Raw genomic sequence first — 25,692 nt, 5'->3', positions numbered from 1 at the left:
GACTCTACATTGTAACTGCACTTACAAGTAATATGCCATGCACTAAGCAGTTAGAAGAAGCACTTTATTAGATGCATTTTCCAGTGCTATCTGGCCTAAGAGCATCTTTAAAGGGTTTCGGAGATTCTCAAACTAGTGGTTTGATTGACAAGAAAGAAGAGCATTTGAAATAATGATAGCTTTTATAACCTACACCCATCAGCATATTTGTGGAAGGAGAGCAGATTTATCACATCACATTAGTCAGGCTCAAAGGCCAAACTACCAGAAGTCTCAGTGAACCTGCCGACAATTGTATCTTTGAAACATTTTGCTCCTTTATTAAAAAGTTGTGTTCCTCAGTCACATTATGAGGAGAGAAAACTGGCAACGAATAAGCAGTAAAGCTAATTATATAAAAGATACACAATATAAAACACAGAATCAAGCCTCTTTTTTAAATCAGTTATAACTATTTTTAGAAGTCACCGTTAAGCTTTCAGAGAAGTGTGATTTTGATCACGACTCTTTAAATATCCGCTTGGGTTTTGGAGAAAAGTCACTACATTTGAGCTGTTAGCTTGCACTCTGAATAGATAATTAAGTCTGTGTGTCGGTGGTTCTTTTTTTAACAAAGGTGACACTTCCCTGCTGATGTAGATGATGCAAATCACTTTATTTCAGTGCCAGCTGGAGATGATGATTTAGTGGTTAAAGCATCAAATTTGAAATCAATTAGTCTCCCTAGGTGTACAGATTGTACCAATGGGACTATAACAGCAACATTTAAATACATAAATAGCTGTATTATCTCCGTAATATTATTCTCCTCTTGGTTGACCACCTTTTGCAAATAGCACCATATCATTCTTGGATCATTTCAAGACTGACTAATCCAACACCACATGGTGTTACCCAAAGTCTTGGAAGCCATAATGAAAGTTTCGGAAACCACTCATTATCCAGACAGTAGAATCAGTCATTGCACTAAACTGCATTACCTCCAGTTTTTAAACAATTAGAGATCAGGTCTAAGAAATACATCAATATTTAGCTGATGAAAATAACCAGCTCTCAAAATGAGAATTCCGTATCCCCATTATTGCTATTTCTCCTACTTGTCATCTTGTCTCTACAAGAAAACTGGAAACAATCAGGACAATCTGTGACTGGGCACACAGATATTTCCAAGCATACCATTAAGGAGCTTTCGTGCACGCCAGCCAATTAATGCAATGTTATTCTGAAGGAAAAAATGCAAAAATTGAACTTCAGGAGACAAAATGAAGAAGCCAAGCCATACTAATAGGTTTGATGACTCACTGGATCATTAGTACAAATGGATTTTAGATGCAGGGATAAGCCTCCCATTAAGCATACATATACATGTCTTCAGGGCTAGCTTCTAGAAAAGTGGATGGCACTGAGTTTCAACCACTGATCAGGCAAAGCCTCTAATCTGCCTGTGGCAAGACATGTCGACTATCATGAATCTAGTTTGATGCACCAGTGCATGGAAGTCTGGTCATGTCCACAAGCCCTCATCTGCATTTACTGACAAGACAGATGACATTCAGAAAGGATTTTAAGGGGAAAAAAAATCAAAATATTTGGCTAGGCAAGATATTTCAGCTCCAGTATTTTGTAATAATCAATTTGAGACTTTGCTTTTTTCCCTCCCTCCGTAGTTCATGTATTCCCTCTGACACAACAGAGTCACTTACTGAAAAGCCTTACCTCCTCATTTCATACCTCTTTACAATCTTACCACCATCTTCTACACATGCCATTTTAAGACCAGAATTAAGAATACTATGAGTATTCTTGTTCCTTTGTTACAATCAAACTTAGGATGGTCAGTCCCAAGATCAATGCCAGGTTTTGACCAATTCCATTTACTTTAAACCTGTCCATTCTTTAGCCCATTTGTGTCTGCACTGGGACAATGAGGTAAAACACAGGTTGCCAGAAAAGGACAATGAGTACAAACAGATGGGGCAGCGACAGGAACAGAAGGACGGGCAGCAGAAATGGGGCCACAGCACAATCTACTTTTAAAGAATCTATTTGTTTGCATGGAGCTTTAACTGTCCAAGCCCAAGATTACTAGAAGGCACAACTCACCACTTCTCTCCTGATGTGTGCTAAGAAGACTGAATGTAATTAAAAGACTAAAAATGGTAAGGTATCTTCAGCTGGGTCACTGTATTTCATTAACTCCATATTCTCCCCTTTATTGCACAGAAAATTTAGAGACCTCTCTTAATTCTGATGTGCATCACAACATCCCAGTAAAACAGTCAAAGTCTGGGAAGAAAGCTTATTTGCCACAATTCTAAACATCAATCTAAGCAAAAATACTTAAAATAACATGTACCCATGAAAAATTAGAGTAAATGTATTGTATGATAATACTGTAATATGATTTGTCCAAGAGGATTTTGCAAATTACACTTAAACAGCAGCATTACAGCAGCTGATGATATAGCAAATATCAGAAAGAAATATATATCAATAAGATGAGGGGGGGGAATGTATTGCAATCACAAGGGAAAACCTATTATATTGACCAAATCATAGGGTCACTGTCTGCTAAGCCCCTGAGTTCAACATACTACTTTAAAGAGCCAAAAAAAATATATTACCATAGGGTTTCAAATAGTTCTACAGAAGTTAGCAAATAAACCAACATATGTTTTGACATGTAATTCACCATGAGGCTCAAAAGAAAAAAATATTTCACTTTCAAATGACAGTATACAAGAGAAAAAAAAATGTAATTAAATATATCCACATTAGAGACAAGAAAAGGTAAGCCAGTCTGAGGTTCTCCCAGAGAGCAAAACTGTTTTAAATACATTTAGCCCATTAAACCATCTCCACCACTGGAGAACAAAATTCCTATCCTACCCAGTTCTATGCATATACTATTATTAAACATCCCTCTGAAAAAAACCAGACCTGCTTCCTTCTGCTTGATCCTAAAAGCCTAAAATCAAGCACAACCCACCTGAAGTTTCACACTTCTCCAACGCACAAGATGGAACCACTTCTGACAGCTTGAAAAGAAGCCTCTGACTTGTTGAGTCCTTGACACCACAGGGACACAGGTGCTACGGCAATGCTACAGCATGAACACATAAATTCCCTTGAACACAAAAGCCTGTGAGGTGGCACAGCCCAGCACTCCTCCCACCTCAGCAAGGGGAGCATCCTCTCCTGCACCACCCATACTGCTCTGTCCACAGCCCCTGGTACTGATGTGCTACCTCAGAATGCAAGGAGTGCATGCTGTGATCCACCAGCTACCTGCAACTACCATGTGGACCACCAAGCACAGAGCCTTTGGCACTGTTTAGTGTAGCTGCATCACTGTTGCAGGAGCACCTAAGAAGGGAGCTGATGGAGAGATTTGTGTTATGCAGAAGGAGAAACGTGATTATGGACTAAGAGATTCAGTTCTGCCATCAAGCTGGTTTCTGTTGTCGGACAAGTAATCTGGGGTTGTCTTTACTGCACAAAGGATGGTTCCAAAAAAAATATGAAAACAAATTTTTGCTACTCTATTTGTGCTTAGAGAAGATTAATTCTATACACTTGTTAAAAGCAGGACTCAGGAAAATGGTGCAGTGCGTTCACACAGTCTCATCAACACAGCTGTAATATTTTAAAACTTTTTATTTCATTAGTCATTATTTGTATGACTTTGTACACAAATGTCACAAAAGAGATCAAGACCTCACTGTGTCCTATATTCGATATCACAGACAAAAGCTGCAGAACCAATCCTTGTCTACAAAGGTATTCAGCACAAATATAAACTGCACAATGGACAGGAAATAACATCTATGACTTCCAGGAACAGAGAACAAAATTTGTATGATTTAGGCTAAGGAAGCATACAGCTAGTCAAATGTTTCCTCCTCCTTTACACTTCAGGCACATAACCTTATTACTTATTTCCCCCTTCCAAAACTGACAGCATGGTCCAAAACTGACACTTTAATACAGCCTTGTTTTAAAGGAAGCCCTAAAATAGCACACTTGTTCTTGGTGAGCTTATGACAGAGGAGCTGGGGAATTCACTTGCTTAGAGGTAAGATATCTGAAAAAGAACATTGCTTGCATGTTGTTTAGCCATACCTATTGAGGACTAATCTAGAGACAATAATTTAATTAGTACTGCTTAGTATGCTATATATCTTTGACCAGGAAATTAATCTACAAGTCTGTAACTCATGTAAGATGCTCACAACTGCATATGCCCAACATGATTCTTCAGCCATCACAATCAGGATCCAGCCATGAGATTGTGGCTGAAGATTCTTTGTTATGATCTTTAGTTGCGGGATTTGGGGGTTTTTTACCTAATTCTCCCCTTTTCCTCCCACACACATTATCCACTTCTCCCTTCTCCACTTGCAAAAAGTCCCCTCAATAGACCTAGCATCCCCTGCCCACAAATATAGGTTATAATTTAGTCTTGGGAATGATGGACAGTTATATCTAGTAAGTGTACTTTCAAGTTGAATAATGTTCATAGTCATATTGCTTCTTGAAATTTTTGGCAGGCACACCCTGAGAATTATGCCAGAGTTTTCCAGTGACAGCAACTAATGCCAATGGGCTGACTAAAAAGGGTGGCTTATTTCACTCCAGGCCCATCATTGGGAATGGACTGGTCCCAGAGCTTAAAAGGAGAGAATTGAAAGAATTCCAAAAAAGTAGAAACTGATTCATGTTTTTTAAACATCATGTAGCACAGATCACAGGCACCTCAAATATTTCAGAAAAAACCTGAAAACCTTACTGACATTACAAAATGGATTTGATGTGGAAACTTGTAACATATGATTCAACAGCTACACTGAAAGAACAAGGCAGAAATTTAACTCTGAACTACCTATGTGGGACACAAAAAGGAGCTTAGACTAATTTTGCTTAATCACAAGACAGCAGTTAGTTCACCTTATTATGCCAGTAATGGAAGACAACAAAATTACACAACTGAGAACGCCTAATATACTCTTAAAGATATCTGTATTCACTGCAGTGCCTGTAAACCCTAATTCTGGGCTCCAGCACGTTGCTACAGGTACTGCAAAAGTACAGCAAAACCTCAGACTGCCTGCTTAAAAAAAAAAAAAAATGAAAACACATTAGCAGATAGAGAAGTACAGGTTGACAGCCAGATGATATTGAAAAGCATAGTGGACAGTATTCTTAATATAAGAGCTGCTGTTGTTTCTATGTCCTTCATGGCAGAGATGAGCTCCAAGGGACACACTATGAACACATGAGGTCAATGAGAGTGCTAAGAGATTGGGTTTTAATCATCAGCATGTTCAATATGGTGAAACATCTATAAGAAAATGTCAGCATAAGGGGAGATTGAAAACATGCTTGTTTTAAAACACACGTGGGATGGAGGTAGGAGGCAGGAGCCAAGCTTGTATACTACATAAAAAATTATAAGGATGGGACAACAGAGAAAAAAGTTGTGAAGAGATTTGGATATGAAAGCAACAAGAGGAAGACAGACTAGATCTACAATGAACATGAGGAAAGCCCACACACACACAAGCATTCATGAAAACATATGTACAAACACTGAAACAGTTGATTAATCTAATGCTGAAGTCCACCTTATGTTTACTTCTTTACTCATATATATGTTGTCTTCCAAAAAGAGGAAAGTACACCAAACAAAAAAAGGAGCTTGCAGAAGCTTCCAAATGCTATGTTCCACATGCTTCTAACAAGCTGAGAAAAATGATAGATAAGTGGATAGATATCTCCATGTTGTAAAATTGGTGGTGTGTCTGTAACTCAAGAGCATCTAGGTTTCTTATTATATATTTTTTAATTTGGTTCAAATGAATAAATAAACTCTGAAGTTATAATTGCCACTTGAGGAACAGTGATGAAGAAAACAAAAGGAGGGGGAGAATAAATTTATTTTACTTATTGCCTTCACGTGCCTACTATAGCAGTAAAGCTATAGCAGATAGTTGCATCTCATGAGCAAGCTAAAAGATGTGTCATGCAAGCACTGTTAAAGTAACAATATATTTTAACTGCTGCAGTAGCCAGCAGCATAAAATCTAGAATTAACAACTGTAATAAAAGTCATAGCAATGCTTACATGGTCAATGAAATATAGAGAGAACACCCTTTAAATTTATTATGAAGTAATGAATCAAAGTGAGGTTTCGGAGAGCAAAAGACCTTCTTTTGACAAAGAAATTACTTGTATCTACAAAAGAAATTAAAAATATTATTGTGGTAAGGCATATATTAAGAACAAAAATTGCTGAAGAGGCCTATGTAAGAAGAAAAAATATTGCTGAAAAGCATGATTATAAAAGTTAAGAAATGTTTCCTAACCTTGCTAAACAATATGAGGAAAATGCACATCTTGGCCAGTACTCACACTCCAGAATCTTGCTTAAATGCCACATGGTAATTTAAAAAAATAACTCATCAACTCAGCAGAAAAACTAATGCAATACATGAAAAAAATAATTCTGATAGGTATGATTTGTAGTTATGCTTTAGATAATATTGCAGAAAAATGGAGGTCATAGCAGGTCCCAGATCTAAATCTGAACTTCTCTTCCTTTATTAGAATCTGATTATTTGCTTAGCACCTACCATATAAATTGAATTTTACAGTGTGAATCACCAGCTTCATTGATCTGAACTGCTATTTCAGAAAAAGCAGGATTTTTATCTGCCCAGCATAAAGAAAAAAACCAAAATTATCCTATATCCTCAAGACTAGATTTATCCACAAATAGAACACTTGGAAGAATTTTAGATTAAGAAATTAATTGCCAAAGTTAAAAAAATTATTAATGGCAAAATCTCTTTGCTTTGGGCCAGGAATTATTATGGAAATGGACCACATTTATACATATAAGTTTTTATACAGTGACTCATACTTCTTTGCAGTAATGCTAAGGACATGCAGCAAAGACGGGTTCAGCCCACGGAAGGTTTTCAAGTAGCAAAGAGCCAGTCTGTCCTGCACTGCCCAAGGATAAGAGGCTGGCTTCCAGCACAAATCCTGTCTCCCAGTACACATGGTCTCCACAGGAACAGAAACATGACCCTTTCTGGAGTTGGGGAGGGGAATGGTGCTGACTCCTGGAGAAGCTCATATAAGCACTGTAGAGCTCTTGGAACCAAAAACTTTGATCAGTCAATAACAAGGCCTGCTCCACCACTCCAGTTTTTCGATCGTGGATGCCTTGGTTGCCATTTGTAGATGCCACTAGTTCCATAAAGTTTTGCATGTATATGAAGCTATTGCAACCCCAAGACCTCCAGACCACCTAATTCTTTTCATCTCCCAAGTGGGCTGTAGCTTCACAGAGCATACTCTCCAAGTGTTGGAAACAGAAGCAGCTAAAAAAGCAAAAGAACCTCAAACCACCACCTACACTTTCTGAAACAAATACACACATTATCCATTTATACAAGAAGTTTGACACAGAGTTTTTTAATGAAATTTGTGAGATGAAGAGGAGAAAATAGTTATCAGTTCCAAAAACATTACTACTCAAATATTTTAGGCTCAACAGCTAAATGATAAAACTTCAGTTCATAACTTACTCTTACAGGGCAAGTTCATTGAATTGAATGTGTTTAGGATTAATCAAAGGCTCATTTAGTACTGAAGCCTAGAGCCATTAAAATTGATTTTTAGCATGTTCACCACCACACAAGGATGAATTTTTGGCTAACAGCAAAGCTCTGACTATTTATTTACTACTGCATAGGTCAGAACAACTCACATTATTTCTTTAAACATGTGCTTCTTCTGCCAGCCTTCAAGTAGTCTTGTTTCTTTAAGTTTGTTTTGCAAAGAGTCTCATACCATCTATTTGTCCAGTGATATCTAGTTTGAACAGCTCAATAGGTACCTGACTTCTAGATATCTCTAGATATTACTATAAATATCAGTAATATTTACCTCTTCAGATTAATATACATTTAAAAAAAAAATCTGTACATTGATTACCTCCCCACTCTGACTTCCTTTAGTTTCACTGTATAATTATTTTTCCTTCAGGATCTAAGGTCCAATAGCTATTTCTGCCCATGAGCAGTGGATAAGACTGGAAATTAGCAATAACATGCTGGGAAAAAACCCAAACGATGAAAACCACACAAACACAAATCAAATGTTATCTATTGATGATGCCTAATCCAGCCCAAGAACCAAAAACTGTTCATAGTCTGTATTTGGCCATATGTATTGCATGGATGGCAAGGAAAACATGTTGGTCAGAACCAGGTTCTGTGATTTTAGGAAGTTACCAATAATTTATAGGGAACTAAATTTAGAAGCTGTTTCACTGCTGACAGAACATAGCAAGAAGGTTCCAAATTTTACTAAGAAAAAGATAAATGATAGGCTTGGAAGTAAGACGATCTAATGTAGAGATGGAACTCAGACTTGACTTCTCTGGCAAATTTCAAGGGTATGTGAGGAACACTCCTTTACTACTCAGTAAATCCGATTCAGGTTATTAACAGCTTCAAGGAGAAAAACATTTTTAAAATCTGAGGTTCATATTTAACTCTTCCTTCAGAGCTGCTCCAGTGCAGAATAATAAGCAGGACTATTGATCCAAACAGACTAAGCTCCGCAACTCACTCTTCTAGCATCTTGTTTTTAAACACCAAGCTATCTCAAAGCTGCAGAAACATAGCTGCTGGTACTGCCTGATGCTCCATAAATCAGTCTGTTCTTAGCACTAATTATCCCAAGCAGCTGTTATCCTCCATTTGATCTTCAGTATCCAGGAAATCTTTTCTTCAAAGGCTAATGTGACCAAAGAATGTTTAGCCTGTACCACTTGGAGATAAAATGCATCTGTGTTATTTAAAGGCAATAGACTCTGTTGGGTATTTTCACTGAAGCTCCATTAACCCTCCTATAAGTACACAATGTTTGGGCTTGGTTTTTTGGGTTTTTGTTTTTTTTTTTTTTTTTTTTTTTTTTTTTAGAAAAGAGTATTTCAGTAGGAAAAAGAATAGCATTGTTTCTTATAAAGAACTGCAACCCCCAGCAGAATAAAAGAAAAGCAGTGCTCAGCTAGACAAGTTTGAAAGACTATGCATACAATCTAAAAGAACTTTTTCTCTCAGGTTGCTTCCACATCCAAAAACTTGCCAGAAAAAGATTAAAGACTGAAATGATATGATATTACAGTTATGCAGCTCACACAGCCACACCTGCTGTGGGCTTATACACACAAACCCTTACATCTTGATTGTCCAACATTTGCCAAAGATGATGTGGCTCTCAGTACCTGCAGGTACTGGAGCAGATCTACCATCAGTTCAGAACTGTAAAGATTTGTGAAATAAAAATGTACTCAGGTGCATTTCTCACACACCACTGCTTCCCATGTGGCCTTTGGCACCACTGGTTGTGGAGCCAGCTTCCTTGCAAATTGCCAGTTAGTGCAATGAACTCCTAGGTTATAGCGTGGATGCTGATAATGCCTTGCAGCAAAGCACACAAACACTTTAACACACAGACATGCAGGCTGAGACCTTTGCTCAGCTGGGCCCTGCACCCCACTCTTGCCCCCATGGCCAACACTTAACCTGCCCCAGGGCAGACATGCAGCTTCTGGGCTGCAGCAGGATGAGCTGTTTCACACTCTTTCTGAGCCTATATGGAAATTGGCACTTCATCTCATTTAATCACAATAATCCCTGGGTGACTGAATAAACCTTTTCCAGTTTTTCAGGGAACTATTAGAAAGCTTTACTGTTGATCAGATATCTATAGCAAAAATGTGGCAAACCCCGGATGTTGGGAAGAAATTATGATTTCTGGCTCCAGATCAGAAGGCTGAAGGATAGCTTTATTAAAACTATACTATATTACATTAATATACTATTTAAAGAGATACTATACTATTCTACATACTTACTTCTTACTTACCTAACTATTAAATGAACTCATGACTCTCTTTGCTCAAGAGTCTGACACAGCTGGATTCAATTGGTCCATGAATCCAAACAACCTTCACCAGAATCCATTCAAGCAATCACTTCAGGTAAACAATCTCCATACCAAATTGCACATGGGGAAAACAAAAGAGCAGAGATAAAGATTGTTTTCTCTTCTTCTCTCTGTGCTTCTACTGAGAGACAGAATTATGTCTTTCTGTCCAGAGAAAGTGACTGTCACAGGTATCCATCTGAATAGCTGCAAAAAAGCAGAGGGAAGAGCAGTGCCTGCCAGTTATTTCTACTCTCATGACTGACTGACAGGGCCTGTAGACAGTGAACAGGCTGTTCTAACTTCATTGTCTTCAAACAGCAGCATCCTTCCCCCAGCATGCCTCCTCAATTTGAGCTAATCAAATCCCACCTTCCGAAGTCACTGAAGTACCAGAGAAATAAGAGATCACTGGTTTGAGAACCACTTTTTGCAGGCAAATTAGTATAGAAATACTACAAGTATTGCTTGATAAGTAATCCAAAAAGCTCCACACACAATAATCTGTTGCATTTGTTGCTATCACGCTAGCGTGGTAGTGTGGAGGAAGGGATTTAGAAAGGCCTTGGGGAGTTGGAAGCTGAGGAAAAGATACATTTAGGTATGAGGGAAAGATACATTTATGTATGCCCCATTGTTTCGGGAAAGTTTCGCTTCAGCACCTTTCTGTAAACCCCCTTCTCCCCACCCCTGAGCAGTTCCCATTGGACCTGACCCCTGGGGTGATTCTGATGAGCCCATGCTGAACACTGTCTCTATTGTTTAGACCTTATCTCTTAATTTTGCTGTATAAAACTGTATCTGGGCAGTAGCCCAGCGTCTTTTGTCCCTGCAACTGTTCAGGCAATACAATCTTTCTGGACTGCATACAACTGACCTCTCTTCGTCTCTTTATCTCGACTCCTTGCGGCGACCGAGGCGCACAGCCGCTCGGACCGTGCTAACCCAGCCGCTGCCTGGTAAGCCCAGTGCAGCGGGACCATGGCAAACCCCGGTCCCCTGAGGGGACAGCTAGCCGGAGGGGTCCCGGGGGGCCGGGGAGAGACGGGGGACAGCAGCAAGTGACCCCCGAAAGCCGCAAGTGGCGCACCACCGTGGGGCATTGCACCGGTTTGAGCGAACACGCCCCGGCCGCCGCGGGCAGTGCACCGGTTGGGAGCTTTTCCGGACACTGCGATCGGTGTCGCCGCGAGCGACAGAACGGCGAGCGGTGCGAAAAAACCGCCACGCAGGCTGTCAGCTCCGCGGGGAGAAGCTCTCGGACCGCGCTGGTGGTGTGGGCACTCGCCCTTCCACACAAGCCCGGCAGGACTGCCGCCGTGGGGACAGGCACCGATTTCTGTCCGGCGCTGTGTCCGTGGATGCGGACGGGACCTTCCGAACACCCGGAAGACTGTCTGCGGAGTCGGGAACCGTTGCTGCAGTGTGTTTTCTGAAGAACGGCGGTGGGTAAGTCTCGGTACTGGCGGGGAGGGTCCGGCCAGGAGACTAGAGTCAGGCTCCCGTGTGCCCAAGGGGGGACACGCCAGCGCGCAGGCGTGTCGGGAGCTCCGCCGGGTCTTTAGAACTTTGGGGTTTTTGCTGTAGCAGCTGGGTGAGATTTTGCTGTGCTGCCAGCGATGGGTGTTACGCTGACTACACAGCAGAAAGAGATTTATAAACAAGTTCAAGAACCCCTGCAGAGAGCAGGTGCAAAACTTCCTGAGAGCCTGGTGAAAGAGTTTGTTAAATGGGTAACAGTAAGTTTTTCGGAGGTAACAGAGCAAGATGTCAAAGAAAGACAGTTTTGGAAGCGTGTGGGTGCAGTGTTGAGTGAAAGGACAAAGGCAGGAGATCCCTCAGTGAAAGAAGGTTTTATGAGAATCTTTTTGTTCGTTTATGACTTTGTGAAAGAGAGTGCAGACACTCGGGACGTCCGGGGAAGAGAAAAGGGTCACATCGCGTCCCCTGTAACCCCCCGCGTCCCCGGCTTTGAAAAAACTAACCGCGCAGATGTAGATTCAGTTCCTGACCCTTCTCCATCTCCTGATTTCACTCCCGCAGCTCAAAATCCTTGCTTTGCACCCCCCACCCCCCTCGTGCAGTCACCACAAGATGGGGGCGGCACCGCGACATTCCCTTCTCCTTCCCAGAATTCCTTGCTCCCCGTGCCAGCCCAGAACACACCCCCAGCCCTCGTGTCCCTCCCTTTGCCCATCCCCAATCCCAATCCCTCCTCCCTTGCGGCAATTCAGCCCACGGTCCAGCCCTCAGCTCCTCCCCTCGCAGCTCCATCACCACCCCCTGCCCCCGGCCCGCTCCACACAGCCCCGCCAGCTGCGGCCACTCCCACACAAGCCGCCCCCCCTCTCGCTCCTGGTTCCCTCGGCAACGGCAGCGCCGGAGCTGCCAGCTCCGGGACTGTCGGCTCCGGGAAACAGAAACTGGCCAGAGGCACCGATCCTCCGTTCATGGCCCCCCCAGTTGTTTATAATGCGAGAGGACAAAACCCAAGATGGGAGCCCGTTTCATACGACAGTATCAGGGAACTCTGCAAAACAAAACGTGAATTTGGAGAAAGAAGTGAATTTTTTAAGAGCATTTTAAAAGCTACTCTAAGTTCCAAAACTTTTGTCCCTGCTGATTTGAAACGTCTTTTCAGCTGTTTGCTCCCTCAATCTGAATTTAGATTGTGGGAAAGAACTTGGAAAAGGCTTGCAGGAGACCTCCTTCCAGAAATTTTGCAGAGTTCAACCCATTCCACAGATATAGAGGATGAGGAAATCACCTTAGAACATCTAGTGGGTGAGGGTGATTGGAGCCAAGCTGAGAAGCAAGCAGCAGGCATTCCCAGATCCGTGTTAGACCTGTCCAGGGATGCGGCAGAACGTGCATTTTTTAACATGCCTTCTAAAGAACCTGTCATTTCTTACACCGCTTTAAAGCAGTCTGTTGCAGAGCCGTTCATGGATTTTGTGGATCGAGTGAGAGCTTCAGTCGAGAAAAGGGTGCAAAATCCAGAGCTCCAAGATCAGCTCACACTAGAAATTGCTTCCACAAATGCAAATGAAGCCTGTCAGCGAGTCATCCTGGCCCTTCCAGCATCGCCTCCACCCACACTCGATCAGCTCATTGAGGAGTGCACGAGAAAAGCTACACTAATGACAAGGGACTCAGTGATAAAACCACGGGGGAAAGTGGTTGCAGAGGCAATGGTAACCCCAAAAACACCAAGGGCTGCCAAGCCTCCTGCACCTAAACGCCGATTTCTGTAACCAGGAGGGACATCTCATAGGCCAGTGCCCTCTGAGGGGGAAAACGGGGGCAGGGGAGGTCTCCAATCAGCAAAAAACTGATTGGGGAGCGCGGTCCTATCCCGCGTGATGACACAAATGGGGTGGGCCAAGGTGTTGTGGCCAGAGCTGCTGTTCACCACATTGTACCTAGTGTCAGCAGCCAAGCTTACACCACTGATAAGACCGAACCTTACCGATTGAGACTCACTAAACCTGTTCATTTTTCTAATCACGACTGGCATTTCATCACAGCCACAGCAGAGCTCCTGCCCCGCATTCGGGACTGCGAAACTCGCAGACGGAATGATCTACTAAACTGCAAGTACCTTGTCATTGGGGACACAAAGTACACTCCTAAGGAGATAGAAATCCCTCCTGGCATCGTTTCACTCGATCCCAGGACCTTCTATCTCATGGCACGCTGTGTCCACCCTCCTCTCTTCCTGGCAGAGGGACAGATCATTGCGCAGGCCATTCCAGTGCCCCATCTTTTGTGTGATGATCATGCCCTCTCAGTCTTTTACACCGAGACACTGGGGGAGGAGAAACCCCTTGTGTGGTGTGGCCTCCAGAGCGAGGGCCATTCCGTTCTCCTTCAGGGGATGATGGACACCGGGGCAGATGTAACAGTCATTCCTCCTCAAAAATGGCCAAAGCAATGGGAGTTGGAAAATGTAGGCCACCCAGTTATAGGTGTGGGAGGTCCAAAAGTAGCACAACAGTCCAAAAATGTGGTCCAAATCAAGGGACCAAATGGGCAATCAGCATCTCTACGCCCATTTGTTCTGGATTCAAAATTCACCCTCTGGGGAAGAGATGCCATGTCCCAATGGGGGGCGAAGTTAGAACTACCAAGCCCCCAGGATTTTTAGGTGCGGCCACTGAGGAGCGCCCTACCCAAAAACTTAAGTGGCTCACAGATACTCCTGTCTGGGTAGACCAGTGGCCGCTGACTACAGAAAAGACAAGAGCGCTCTCTCAAATTGTAAAAGAGGAATTGGCAAAGGGTCATATAGTAGAAACCCAGAGCCCTTGGAATTCTCCGGTGTTTGTTATCAAGAAACCGGGGAAAGACAAGTGGCGGCTCCTCCACGATCTGAGAAAAATTAATAACGTCATTGAGGACATGGGATCTCTTCAACCAGGAATGCCTTCCCCATCTATGCTTCCCCAGAATTGGAAATTGGCAGTGCTTGATATCAAAGACTGCTTCTTCCAAATTCCCCTACACCCAGATGATGCGCCATGCTTTGCCTTTTCCGAGCCCTCTCTTAACAGAGCGGCTCCCATGAAACGCTACCATTGGACGGTTCTTCCTCAGGGTCTCAAATGCTCTCCCACCATCTGCCAGTGGTATGTGGCCAGAGTTCTGTCCCCAGTCCGTGCCAAGTGGAAAGATTGCATTTTGTATCATTACATGGATGATGTCCTTGTTTGTGCCAACAGTGACAACGTACTTGCAAAGGCATTGGAGAACACTATCTCAGCCTTGTCGGTGGCTGGATTTGAGTTGCAAAAGGAAAAGGTGCAGCACCTGCCGCCTTGGAAGTATCTGGGCCTTGAAATTGGTAACAGAACCATCACACCCCAGAGACCAATGATAAATGATGATCCAAAAACATTACGAGACCTCCACCAGCTTTGTGGGTCTCTAAATTGGGTCAGACCCTGGCTGGGGCTCACCACGGGAGAGTTGTCCCCCATCTTCAATTTATTAAAAGGGGGGGAAGAGTTAGACTCCCCGAGGGCCCTGACCCAGGAGGCCAGGGCTGCTTTGGAGAAAATTCAGTCTACCCTAGCAGACAGACAGGCCCACAGGTGTCGTGAGGGCTTGCCTTTCCGATTCATCATCCTTGGTAAGTTGCCACACCTCCATGGGTTGATCTTTCAATGGGACACAGACCATCGGGATCCCCTCTTAATTATAGAGTGGGTGTTCCTTGGTCATCAGTTGTCCAAAAGTATCACCAAGCCACAAGAGTTGATGGCCCAGCTGATCATGAGGGCCAGGGCTCGCTTGCAGGTGTTGGCAGGGTGTGACTTCGCATGCATTCATCTCCCTATCAAAATATCCACAGGGAGACTCTCTAAGGAAATACTCGAGCACCTGTTTCAGACCAATGAAAACTTGCAATTCTCCCTAGACAGTTTCACTGGACAAATTCTCATCAACCATCCAGGCCACAGATTGTTTGAAACAGAGTTTCATTTGATCCCAAAAAGTATCCAGAGCAGTAAACCACTGAAAGCACTGACAGTTTTCACAGACGCGTCAGGAGGGTCCCACAAATCTGTGATCACATGGAAAGACCCCCAGACTCAGCAGTGGGAAGCTGATGTAAAGGTTGTGGAGGGCTCCCCACAGGTTGCCGAGCTGGACGCTGTTGTCAGGGCCTTTGAAAAGTTTTCAGAACCAATTAATATAGTTACAGATTCAGCATATGTAGCAGGTGTGGTGTCCAGGGCAGAACATGCAGTGCTCAAAGAGGTTTCCAACCCAGTGATATTCAGCTTGCTCTCAAAACTAATCTTTCTAGTTTCACACCGAGAGCAGCCTTTTTTCGTAATGCATGTGAGATCACACACAGATCTTCCAGGTTTTATAGCTGAAGGTAATCGTAGGGCAGATGCACTGGCTGCTCCTCTGCAGCTGGCTGGCCAACCAAACATCCTTGAACAGGCCAAGGTAAGCCATCAATTGTTTCATCAAAATGCCCCGGGACTGGTCCGCCAATTCCAATTGCGGCGTGACCAAGCCAATGCAATTGTGGCTGCTTGCCCCCAGTGTCAGGAGTCCACTTTACCAACTGTGAGTTCAGGAGTGAACCCCAGGGGACTCCGCAGTTGTGAAGTGTGGCAAACTGACATCACACATATACAGGAGTTCGGGAAGTTCCAACATGTACATGTTTCAGTAGATACTTTCTCCGGAGCAGTCTTTGCCTCAGCCCACACTGGACAAAAAACTGCAGATGCCAAAAAACATCTTATGCAGGCATTTGCAGCCTTAAGGGTCCCCACAACCATCAAGACAGATAATGGCCCAGCCTATATTTCCAAAGCGTTTGGTGAGTTTTTACAAGAGTGGGGAGTGAACCATCGGACAGGAATTGCACACTCCCCCACCGGCCAGGCTGTGATAGAAAGAACACATCAGACCTTAAAAAAGGTCCTCCTTCGCCAGCGGGGAGATATCCAGGTCCTATCTCCGCAGATGAGGCTCTGCAAAGCCCTTTTCACCATTAACTTCTTAAATTGTTCTTTTGATAGGCCTGAACCCCCAGTCCTGCGTCATTTTAAACAACATCAACAGCTCAGACCCGAAGAGAGACCTCCAGTGTTAATTAAGGATCCAGACTCTGGAGAGATCCAGGGTCCACACCAGCTTATCACTTGGGGACGGGGGTATGCGTGCGTATCCACACCCTCTGGACTCAGGTGGATTCCTAAGAAATGGGTCAGACCATATACTGCCGAACGGGGAGTGAGTCCGCCACAAAGTAACCCCCCTGATGCTCAGGGGAATCCCACAGAAAACGCAGTTGCGTCAAACACAAAACGCCGCAAGGAAGGAGGAGACCCCTAATCCCTGTTTTTCCTTTATACTGGCAGAGCAAATTGTACCTTTTTCAGAGTTAGTTTACCTTGTTATATGATTTTATCTTTCTTTCAGACTAGCAGAATGTCAATTTCCACATTCCTGCTCATCGTTTGGTTCCAGACAATGGCCATCTACCCGTGCACGGTGAACGCATGGATTGTTCCACAGCCCAAGAAAAATGTGTGGGTCACACTCGCCCAAGCCTTGAAACAAGATCACATGTGTTTGTCTACTGCCTCAGCAGAAAATCCGATGTCCACATGTTTAGTAGGGGTTCCAAGTAAGGGGGATGAGTTCCCAATCGGTCTGGTCCGCTTGCAAAAGCAGGTGAACGAAAATAAAATACCTGAAGCAGGGACAGAGTTCTATAAGCACCAAGGAGCTGTAGAACAAGTTAAAATACCAGTGCAAAACCCCCTCGTTTTGTGGCAAAAATGGATCCTAGACTTGCCCTCTGCTGAGGGAGAGCCCCAGGAATTAGAACTCCTGAGCTCTGCAAAAGCTGAATATTGCATTCAATTTGATTTTTCCCCAACCAAAGAAGTAAAACTATATGAGCAAGTCAAACAGTACAAGGTAGAATTCAGGGCGGGTCAATGGTGCACAGCTGTCTATAAGCTGAAATTTGCATCCACCACTGATTTCCGTCCCCGCAAGCTGGACAAAGGAGTGTTTCTTATCTGTGGGGACAGAGCATACCCAGGAATCCCCTCTCGTCTTATCGGAGGTCCATGCACTTTCGGGCATCTGACCCTTGCTTCCCCCAACATGACCCAAATTCCAATCGGGCGAGCAAAAGGTGAGACAAAAATTACTAAGCGAAGTGCAAGTCAATTTGATGAACATTGTGATGCAGAAATTTACCATTGGGCAAAATCCAAAAGAGTTGCCGTCTCTGTGTTTTTACCATGGGTTGCGGCAGCAAAAGCATTGAGTGAATTAGGCAATCTGGAATGCTGGGTGACGAAGCAGGCAAATTTAACATCAGCAGCCCTGAGTAACCTCCTAGAAGACGAGGAAATAACCAGAAAGGCTACCCTCCAAAATCGGGCAGCTATTGATTTCCTGCTGTTGGCACATGGTCATGGATGTAAAGAGTTTGATGGTTTGTGTTGTTTTGATCTGTCATCTAAAGGCCAGAGTGTCCACTCATCCATTCAGGAAATGAGAAGCCTCATTGGGAGTGTGAAGCAAGAAAATGAGGATTGGTTTAAGGATCTGTTCAAAGACTGGGACCTTTCTGGGTGGGCAGTGTCACTTTTAAAAGACATCTTTTACTTTCTAGTTGCACTGTTTTTAGTTTTGTTAGCATTTGGGATTCTTAAGCGAATCATCTCCAAGGTCATCACCTCGAAGCCTAAGGCTTCCGCACCTGTTCTCATCGCTGCTGCCGTCACGGAGAGCGATTGGTGGGAAGACGACAAGCAAAAAGACACCGCAGTTTGAGAGCCGCAGTTTTACCTTCTCCCAAGGCACCGTTCATCTTACTAAGTAAAGAAGAGGGAGATGTTGCTATCACGCTAGCGTGGTAGTGTGGAGGAAGGGATTTAGAAAGGCCTTGGGGAGTTGGAAGCTGAGGAAAAGATACATTTAGGTATGAGGGAAAGATACATTTATGTATGCCCCATTGTTTCGGGAAAGTTTCGCTTCAGCACCTTTCTGTAAACCCCCTTCTCCCCACCCCTGAGCAGTTCCCATTGGACCTGACCCCTGGGGTGATTCTGATGAGCCCATGCTGAACACTGTCTCTATTGTTTAGACCTTATCTCTTAATTTTGCTGTATAAAACTGTATCTGGGCAGTAGCCCAGCGTCTTTTGTCCCTGCAACTGTTCAGGCAATACAATCTTTCTGGACTGCATACAACTGACCTCTCTTCGTCTCTTTATCTCGACTCCTTGCGGCGACCGAGGCGCACAGCCGCTCGGACCGTGCTAACCCAGCCGCTGCCTGGTAAGCCCAGTGCAGCGGGACCGTGGCAAACCCCGGTCCCCTGAGGGGACAGCTAGCCGGAGGGGTCCCGGGGGGCCGGGGAGAGACGGGGGACAGCAGCAAATGACCCCCGAAAGCCGCAGCATTAATCCCTATTTCTAATACTAAGGGAGTATTTTATATAACAAGCACTCTCTAATACATCAACTTCTCATGGCACAGCTGTTAGGAAAAGGGTAATTCAGTGGAGTCAAAGTTCTATATGCATTACAAAGCTAATCCTGTGAGGTTAGCTGTGACTTTACAACAGCAACAGATTTACTGTTATACAGAAAAATATGGAGAAGAAGTTAAGCAGTCAGCCTCCAAGTTGTATGCATACCCAAAATAAACACAATCTCCAGTGTACCACTAACTCAACCAATTTCATTGTTGTCACAGCTGCTAGCACATTGACAAAGGATAGTTATGACATCCTACACCAAATGCTGCCGGACAAGAATTCGATTGTGACTCTGTGATCTGTACATCCCTATACTGAACAATCTGCATTTTCTGTTGCAAACTGGGCCTAGATTAAGCAGCCAGATTATTGCTTACAGAATGATTTACTGAATTTACTGTTCAGTTCCACAATAAACAATGAAATATTTATTCTGCAAAATATTTTTTTATGTTGTAACCACATCCAGCTGCTACTATCCCATCAAGTTTCTGTACCATTAAGAAATGCTGCTGAACTATTTATTAGGGAGAAAGGCAGGGAGGAAAGAAAGAGAACTATTTGTAGTTAGATAATCAGTGGCTGATTCTCTCACCACCTCAGGTGGCCATTGCAAGGGTGCACCTTTCATTTTAGAGGCTGAGGCCAACTACAGGACACACCTACACAACACACTTCAGACAGGCCAACTTAGCCCCACTACACCTTCACCCCAGATGTCTGCCATCTCCCAGGGCAAGCATTCCAAGTGGGGTGAGATGGCAGGCTGCAGGAGCATGGCTATTCATTTCACAGGGCCCATAGCTTATACAGAAGTGGGACACCACAGCTGGTTGAGCAGGGTCTCCCAGGTCTCACCACACTGCTGTGGGTGAAGGGAATGTCTCAGAGCAGCCACCTGTTTCTGTGCAAAGCACATTTAGGGCCAAATTTGATGCTCAACAGGCAGAAGTGAACAGGCAACTGAAGGCTCTCTCTTCTCAGAGACTGAGGTCAGCTGCTCATTTTGTTCAGCTTCCACCTAGCCCTGAACCCCTGGACCTCCCTTTCTAAGGGAAATCTCACATCTCCAGACACAGCAGCTGACTGAACTGGAAAATGACTGGCAGCAGTGAGCCAGAAGGCAGCACCTTCCTCAAGGACATCATGATCTCTTAGTCAGCAGGCTCCACACTGTCTCCAGGAATTTATCAGCAGCAGAGACGCCAGCTCTGAATGCAGCCAATTCCCTAATAACCATAGCAGTAGAATGACACTTAAAAGAAAAAAGTGCCAGTCAGGTGTAGTCTTATCACCTGTGCTGATACTGAGCACAGCCCAGAGTCACTTGAAACAGAATCACACGGCTTTTAACAAAGGCAATCTTACCTCTGTCTCCTGATACTAGTCAAAGCAGCCACCAAGAGAGTCTGCTTAGTTAAATCCTGAAGAATATAGCTGAAGGAGCCCATGATAAAAACCATTTTCAAGAATTGCTCAAATTTTAGTCAATTATGAGATGGCATTTGTTTTGAGGAAGCTGGGGAGTTCCTTTGGTAGACATAAGACACTTCAGTGGTGAGAGTTAGGGACAAAGCAGTCAGGAAAGTATGTGACACAGAAAAGTAAGGATTCATATAACATTACCCTACAGACTCAGAAGGAAAACATATGGCTTAGGAATGCATGTGGGTTTCTCAGCTCCCTAACCAGCCTGGCAATCCCAGTGCTGAGCAGCCAGGGAGCGAGCTGCAGAGATGGCTTGCTAAATGTCCACAGGAGGATCTCTGTAATAAAGTTGGTTGAAATCACTTTAATGGAAAGTTCTGACATAAATATCAGTTTGTGGAAAGCAAAGTCCTTCACAGCAAAATGTCATATTTGACGAAAATAGATTTCCAAATGCTAAAAGCATGATTTTGACTCTTTTTAGGATTAAACATCTTATAATCTTACTTGAAAATAGCTCATTACATAATATTAAATGAAAAAGGCATCTGAACAAAGCATTTTAGTTTGAAATGCAAACTTTCAGAATTTTGCTTCATAAGCAATTGAGTCTTGTGAGTGGGTGTTTTTATTTCATGCTGGAACAAGATATTTTAGTTGCTGTATCCTTAAAGCAGAATTTTCCTCAAAAGTGAGGATTCCATGTTCTGTAACGCTCCAAGCACTTAGTTCTTGCCACCTTTTGAATCTGATATTCTGCAGTGACACAGAGCACAAGAACTTCTCAGTTGATATATGACCAAATAAGACAGCAAATCCAACCGCTTTCTTTCAAGGAAAAAAAGAAAGAAAAAAATTATCTTTTCAACACCAGAAAAGTAAAGAAACTTTACTTCACCTTAGGACTTAAGAAACTGAAATTAGCCTCAAAGTGGCCTTTGAGAGGTATCAAATCTGCACAATCACACAATTTGCCAGGTTTGTAAGGAAACTGCACAGATGTCAATTTAGAGTTTATATTACAGCTTTGTTTTTACGGCAAGAGAATATGGCAGTCAGTTTAAGTATATTTAATTAGCCTGACAAGGGCTTCTGTTGACTCACACACCAGTCAGCGTTCTGGGGCTAGCACAGATCATCCTGAAGAGGTGGCTGGAGACAGTGCCGTGGGGTGGTCCCTCCCCATAGGGCTTACCAATGCTACTGCTCATCAAGTGAGAAAAGACATCAAAATTCATTATTTGCAAGATCATACTCTGTGTTCACATCCTATCAGCAGCACAATTACACTTTAAATCTGGGTACTACACTGATAGTTCTCTAGAAGAATATCCTGTGAGAGGGATGGGACACAGGACCAGAACTTTACTGATGTGCTGCTCTGTTAAAGTACTCCCCAAGTCCCAGCATCCCAGCTGTGCTGCTCAAAGACCAGTTCCAAGATGATATTTCTCATAAAGAGAAAGTAACTATGAAACTCATTGTCTAAAAACTCCTTGGGATTATTCTGTTAGTGATTAGTTGTCAGTCTTCATTCCACACAACTGTTATGATGTTTAACAAGACTCAAGCTCTGTCCCAGTCTACCTAACAGATACTCAAAATACACAATCTAATTTATATTAGCAAATACTAAACATGACAAACCTACTTATTGAAACATTTCTTAATACCCTGATGCACAGCAATAAAGGCTGCAGAAGGTTTGCAGTCCTTCTCCTCCAAGCCTTTTACAAGAAAAATAATACTTATCAGCCCAGGCTCCAATTGCAGTTGAATAAGCTTTCAGATTTTTCAGAATCTTTGCTGGCTGAAGCTGAATGGAGTGTGTTAGACAAATGATATTTAATATTATATTCATCATTATAGGTGGCTCTTTTGAATGTCTCTTCAGTAATATTTTCCAAAATTACACAATTTATTAATAATTTTGGCTAACAGTGAACAAGTCAGTTAAGATCAAACTTAAATCTAAAGCCATTTTGCCTTGTGCATGCCCATCCCAAGGGACCAGCAGGTGAACTTCACCATCCAGATCAAAAGAACTGCTGCCCAGTGCAGCTGACAGACCAAGCACACAGCTACCATCCCCACTGAGCCAAGCTCCAGCATCACTAAATAACAGGTTCTCTCCTTTTCTAACTGCCCCATTACCTCCCTCTTGGCAAACCAGCACAGGACACAGAGTGGATCAGAAAATCCTTGCTAACCAGTGCCCAGCCCCTCTCCACTAAACTTCCATAGCAGTGATATTTACTGAATAACTCAAGTCTTCATAAAGAAATAAAAAAATGAAACCAGAGCAATTGGGGTGTTCTAGGTTAAAGCATATTTATACAACTGCCACAGTACATCAAACTACAGGGAAGTGACTGGGAAGAGACAGATGAGCCACAGGCAAAATTTGATATGCATGAATTATTACATATGTACATAAGTACTTGCCCCATGTTGCAAGACATCTGACCCAGAATGAAATCAATCACCAAATCACAGAATAGCAGGTTGGAAGGGACCTCAAGGATCATCAATTTTTCTCAACAAATGCATGATCTAGACAAGATAACCCAATATCCTGTCCAGCCAAATCTTAAAAGCCATGAACCTTATCAAGTGCAAGTTCAATCAAATCAATATTACTCATGTCCACATTATATTATGTTAAAGCTGTTCTTACACCTTTAACCAAGCTTTTATCCTATGAACTAAAAACTGTGAATTTCTGGCTTGGTTTTGTAACCATGCTGAGGGAAGAGGAGGGATGGAGAAAATGAGCAAGTAGATAATTAGTATGTGCAGGAAAAAGACATGGAAGAACATCGGGAGGGGACCAAGGGATAATGTGAAGAAAACTCAAGGACAAGGAATAATCTGGGTAGACACTGCAAGATAGACAAGATGCAGGGATGGGGAAAATGGAACAGAGCTGAGAAATCCAGTATTTAAAGGTTGGGTCATGTAAGAAAAAAATAAAGCATTTAGCAGGGAAAAAAAATAAGATGGGACAGGACACAGAGTTGCAGTAGGACTGAAAGAAGGGAATGAGGAGACAAAGACCATAAATTTAATCTAGGTGTATGACTTTTGCACATCTAAGTTGCACTTCTCCAGGTACGCATGGTAATGGGATCTTGCTCAGTTCTCTCCTAATCAATTCATGCAAATAATATCAGGCAATGCTTTCCCAGTTTCCTCTCAGTTCCATACCCTGTGAGAAAAGTTGATGCTATAGAGACAGTAACTCATTCTCAGAAATTGAGTAGACTTCACAGCCCAGCCTTCTATAAGGAAACTGTTCATGCTCAGGGGACATGCAGATGATAAATCTGTGCCCAGATGATGCCAGTTTATGCTACCTTTCTGTCCAATTAACACTCTGAGATGTAACCCTCTGAATTTCTGTAGTTGGATTCCACAACATTAAGTTCATTTACTCAGGAGCTTCTGAATAACTTTGACAACCATGTGGGAATGAATGATCTCAGTTATATAGCTTTTTATATATAAAAAGCTATTTGTCACTGTTTTCCATATATTTCACATAAGGAAAATAGTATTTCCTCTGCGAGTAACATTTATTTGACAACCTGATGCTAAACCTTTCACCCAATTCTTGACTGATCACATTTGTAAAGCACTTCCCTTCATGTTTAAGGAAAGTTGATGGCTTATCATCCTTATCAAAACCAGAGATACACCTCCAGTTCTGCACAAAATAAAATATTCTATGTCTCCCTCTACTGGCTCTGCATTAAAACAAACCAGAAAAAGAAAAACTAGATAGTAAATGTTTATTATTATCTTAGCAAATTCTATACAGAAGCAATACTCAAATAACAGAAGATTAATACTTTAATAATAGTTTCTAAACAAGTATTACAAGAAAGAATATTAAGGATCTTTCTCAACAAAGCATGAGGCCCATTTAAAGTTATTACAGGTACATAACACCACCATAGCAACACAGCTATGATCAAGAAATTATTTATATACTTGGAAAGTTTTCTACTAAAATTATTTCTCCATTAATAATACAAGAGAATATTAATTAACTTTATATTTCTGTAACTTCAGCTTATTTTATATTGAATCAGATTTAAGCATTCCTGCTTGCTTCTAGCCAGACTGACTTACAATTAAGCTGGATCCTTGAACTTCTAAATAAATTATAGATAATACATTATTTTGGTTTGGGTTTGGTTGGTTGACTTTTGGGTTTGTTTTAATTAAAACCATTCACAATTTGTGATTCAAGGAATTTCTAGTTTGCAATTTGATCAGTCAAAATATATTTAGTAACGAAAACAAGCTGTCACTATATAAAATATGAGATATGTCTTTCACGTACTCTTTAGATGACAGCTGAAAAACCTCATTGTTTTTTACTGAATTCTGCTTTTCTCAAATTATATAATTAAGTGCATAAAGCCCTCTGCTTGTTTTTAATGTGGACTTGAAATATTTCATAGTGCTTCCAGAAAAACATATATCTTTTCTTAGCCCAAATAAGTCAAAATCACAAGAATATGAGAAACAAGTGCTATGTCTGCCATGAGGCCAACATTGAGATTTCCTTCTTACTAATTTTCTTCTTTTGAGAATTTTATTTAAATTTGGGTAAAAAAAGCATTATTAAAATGTAACTCTTCATTCATATATCTTATAAACCAGAAGTACAGCACAGTGTACTGATTTTATTATATACTCTACAGAACAATCTATAATTCCTTTAATAGAGCATGAACATTCATGTGTCCAACCAAAATGCATTTCACTCTGCAGTGAATTTTATTTTCTATGGTGATACCTTTTTGTATGCAAAACAAGCATCACCTGCTAAGGACAAAGGTCAGCAGCATAATGAGAAACACAGTAAGTTATGAAATTGTCCCTGGCAAGAGTTCCTCCACATTTACTCTACCCACTCCGGGGTTCAAGTGCTGCAGGTGCTGTGCTGGCCATCAGTGGCCCTGAAGCACAGGCAAGTCAGATGTGGGCTGCCAAAGCTGTCAGCGGGCCAGGCCTCTTCTGTGCACGCAGCAGAGACCAGGAGCCAGCACAGGTCTCAAACTAAGGAGTGGATGGCTCCCTGTGTGAGCTGCAAAACTCACAGATCCTGAACTTTGAGATGCTGAACACAGTTTTGAGCACAGAATTTTTTAAATATTACATGTTTTTTTTAAATTCTCTCTGTAGAAACAGATTAGAGCATCATAAAAAATATGTCA

The 25,692-nt window shown here is 42.4% G+C and overlaps 2 protein-coding genes across 5 annotated transcripts in view; one reads left to right on the top strand and one right to left on the bottom strand.

The window, feature by feature from the left end:
* The window catches only part of TBC1D30 (TBC1 domain family member 30), a 62,061-nt gene that overhangs the window by 32,098 nt on the left and 4,271 nt on the right, over positions 1–25,692 (bottom strand). The gene's annotated exons all lie outside the window — the stretch shown is intronic.
* Positions 11,126–18,469, top strand: LOC140681964 (uncharacterized). Its single transcript, XM_072922726.1, has 2 exons — positions 11,126–11,455; positions 16,955–18,469. Exon 2 carries the CDS (start codon positions 16,964–16,966, stop codon positions 18,326–18,328), a length of 1,365 nt encoding a protein of 454 aa, XP_072778827.1. The 5' UTR covers positions 11,126–11,455; positions 16,955–16,963; the 3' UTR covers positions 18,329–18,469.

The sequence above is a fragment of the Taeniopygia guttata genome, chromosome 1A, assembly GCF_048771995.1.
Source record: "Taeniopygia guttata chromosome 1A, bTaeGut7.mat, whole genome shotgun sequence".
Classification (NCBI taxonomy): Eukaryota; Metazoa; Chordata; class Aves; order Passeriformes; family Estrildidae; genus Taeniopygia; species Taeniopygia guttata.
This window is presented reverse-complemented; position numbering and strand designations above follow the sequence as displayed.

Coding starts and splice junctions, on each gene's coding strand:
- LOC140681964 (XM_072922726.1), top strand. CDS start 16,964: ATGTCAATTTCCACATTCCTGCTCATCGTTTGGTTCCAGACAATGGCC.